At 58.1% G+C, this 1958-nt stretch overlaps 1 protein-coding gene across 1 annotated transcript in view; it reads left to right on the top strand.

Moving 5' to 3' along the window:
• Positions 1-538: 538 nt before the first annotated feature.
• Positions 539-1958, top strand: part of LOC104627288 (otoferlin-like) — a gene marked incomplete at its 5' end in the record, with an annotated part of 16757 nt that continues 15337 nt past the window's right edge. The window contains 3 exons of the mRNA XM_010295436.1: positions 539-606; positions 1010-1039; positions 1703-1837. Of these exons, the coding sequence (XP_010293738.1) occupies positions 539-606; positions 1010-1039; positions 1703-1837 (233 nt within the window). The remainder of the gene's footprint in view (positions 607-1009; positions 1040-1702; positions 1838-1958) is intronic.

The raw sequence follows: 1958 nt of genomic DNA, 5'->3' as shown, positions 1-1958 counted from the left end.
GTGATTCTGTGATTCTGGGAAATACCCGTGCAGCAGTCTGGATGGGTGGTCAGCACAGTGTCCTGGTGTGCAGGACACAGCCGATGTGCATGGCATAGAGCTGATCCAGGCACGCACGGTCCGAGGCAGCCAGAGCTCTTTAGACCTAGCGTGCTTGCCCTGAAAATTTGGCACCGTATGCATTGGGCAGGCAATGTGTCCCAGAGGCATCGGGCTTTGTTCGCGCTCTGAATGTGCCTGTGCCCATTTTCTTGCCGGAATTTCAACTCCTTCTCGTACACTTCTGCTTGAGAGCTTCCTCCACAAAACGAAACGGATTTCTGTTTGCAGGAGGCTCTTTGCAGCAGCATGCACGCACAACCCCCCAGACAAGCAGCACGTGCATACATGCGCCTGCAGGCGTGTTGTGGCTTCCAAATACGCGTGGCCCCTCGCAGGTGTGCGTTTACAGAAGGGCTACGGCACATACGTACGCCCCACAAGGTCCCCGGTGCAGTCACATACGCACCTGTAGGCGTTGTTCCCGGTGCGTGCGCAGGAAGCCGTGTCGCGTACGCCTGCTCACACCGCCTCGCGCAGGAGGAGCTGCAGGATACGTGTGCACGGGTATGTCCGGAACGTCCCAGCACCCACATGCTTCTTGAAATCTTCTCGTGGACCTTCCGAGAGAGACGAGAAAAGCTCCAAGGCAGCAGAGAGGTGTCACCCGAAGGCCAAAATGTCTTTCCAGACCCCGTCCCTTGCTGCCTGGGACCGCGGTTCTCCCTCAGCAGAGCGCGAGAGACGTCTGCCGTGCGGAGCCGGGCTTGGCGTGTCACGGCGGACGTCTCCCTTGCACGCAGAGCTTTTCCAGCCAGGGCTCTTCATTCAAGGCGTTGGGTTCCTTCATCCTCGGGAAGCTGTCTGTGACTTCTAGTGCGTGCGTGTGCCCGTGCGTATTTGTACTCGGCTGAGGCTGCGCTGCTAACCCGCTCTCCCTCTCGCTCTTCCCTTCCACCCGGGGCGGCAGAACTCCGACGCGGTGGTGAAGGTGGACGTGGTAAGTGATGGTTCTGCCCTGCACCCCTGCTCCCAGCCCTCCGCTCCCTGCCCAGCCCTTCTGCGTGGCTTTCAACGGGCCGTGCATCCTCACCAACCCCAAGATAGGTGGGGACCAGCACCCCTTTGTCCCAAGGCAGAGACAGAGCAGTGTTTTCTCCTCAATGGATATGGCAGTGGCCCGGCCCTTGCGGATTAGGAAGCTCCCCTGGGCCAGCACTTCGCAGCCCAGCTGTGCCAGGAGGAGCAGGGACGGCAGCACCCTGTGGGAGGAGTGCTGGTTATTCCCACCACAACCGGACAGCGGCTGCAACAGGCTTTATTGCACCACTAAGTGGAGCCAGGGGAATTTGCTGGGCAGAGGGAGGATCGCTGCCATGTAAGATTCAGCTGCTGTAGCCTGGGAAGTGCATGGATGAAAGGGATGGTGGACAGGAGGGGAAGTCTTGGGACTCTGACACTGTGTCTCTCTGGAGCCTTGGGCATCTTCCTCTCCGTGCCTCAGTGTCTGCGACTGTAAATGGGACAAAGGGCTAATGAGGCCACCCAGCCTGGAGGGCTCTGCCTTCTCAGGTGCTTCACCCACCACCTTTGCACCTCAGGAGACATTTCACTTTCATCTGATCCCTCTTCTTCTCTGTCTTTGCTTCCCCTGTCCCTGCAGTCTGAGGAAGAGAAGGAGAAAAAGAAAAAGAAGAAGAAAGGAGGGGGAGGAGAAGAAGTAGAAGAGGAGGAGCCGGACGAGAGCATGCTGGACTGGTGGTCCAAGTATTTTGCTTCAATTGAGACTATGAAGGAGGTGGGTGCAGAGCAGAGGAGGGGAGTATGTAGGGGGGAAGAGAAAAATGTTTCCTGCCTGTGTGGTCTCACCTATTTCCAGCTGCTTCCAAAGGCTTGGGGCTCTGCTGCTGTCCCCGCCA

Source organism: Phaethon lepturus, unplaced genomic scaffold (assembly GCF_000687285.1).
Source record: "Phaethon lepturus isolate BGI_N335 unplaced genomic scaffold, ASM68728v1 scaffold40599, whole genome shotgun sequence".
Classification (NCBI taxonomy): domain Eukaryota; kingdom Metazoa; phylum Chordata; class Aves; order Phaethontiformes; family Phaethontidae; genus Phaethon; species Phaethon lepturus.
The sequence above is the reverse complement of the archived record's forward strand: the minus strand, read 5'-3'. Positions and strand labels throughout refer to the sequence as shown.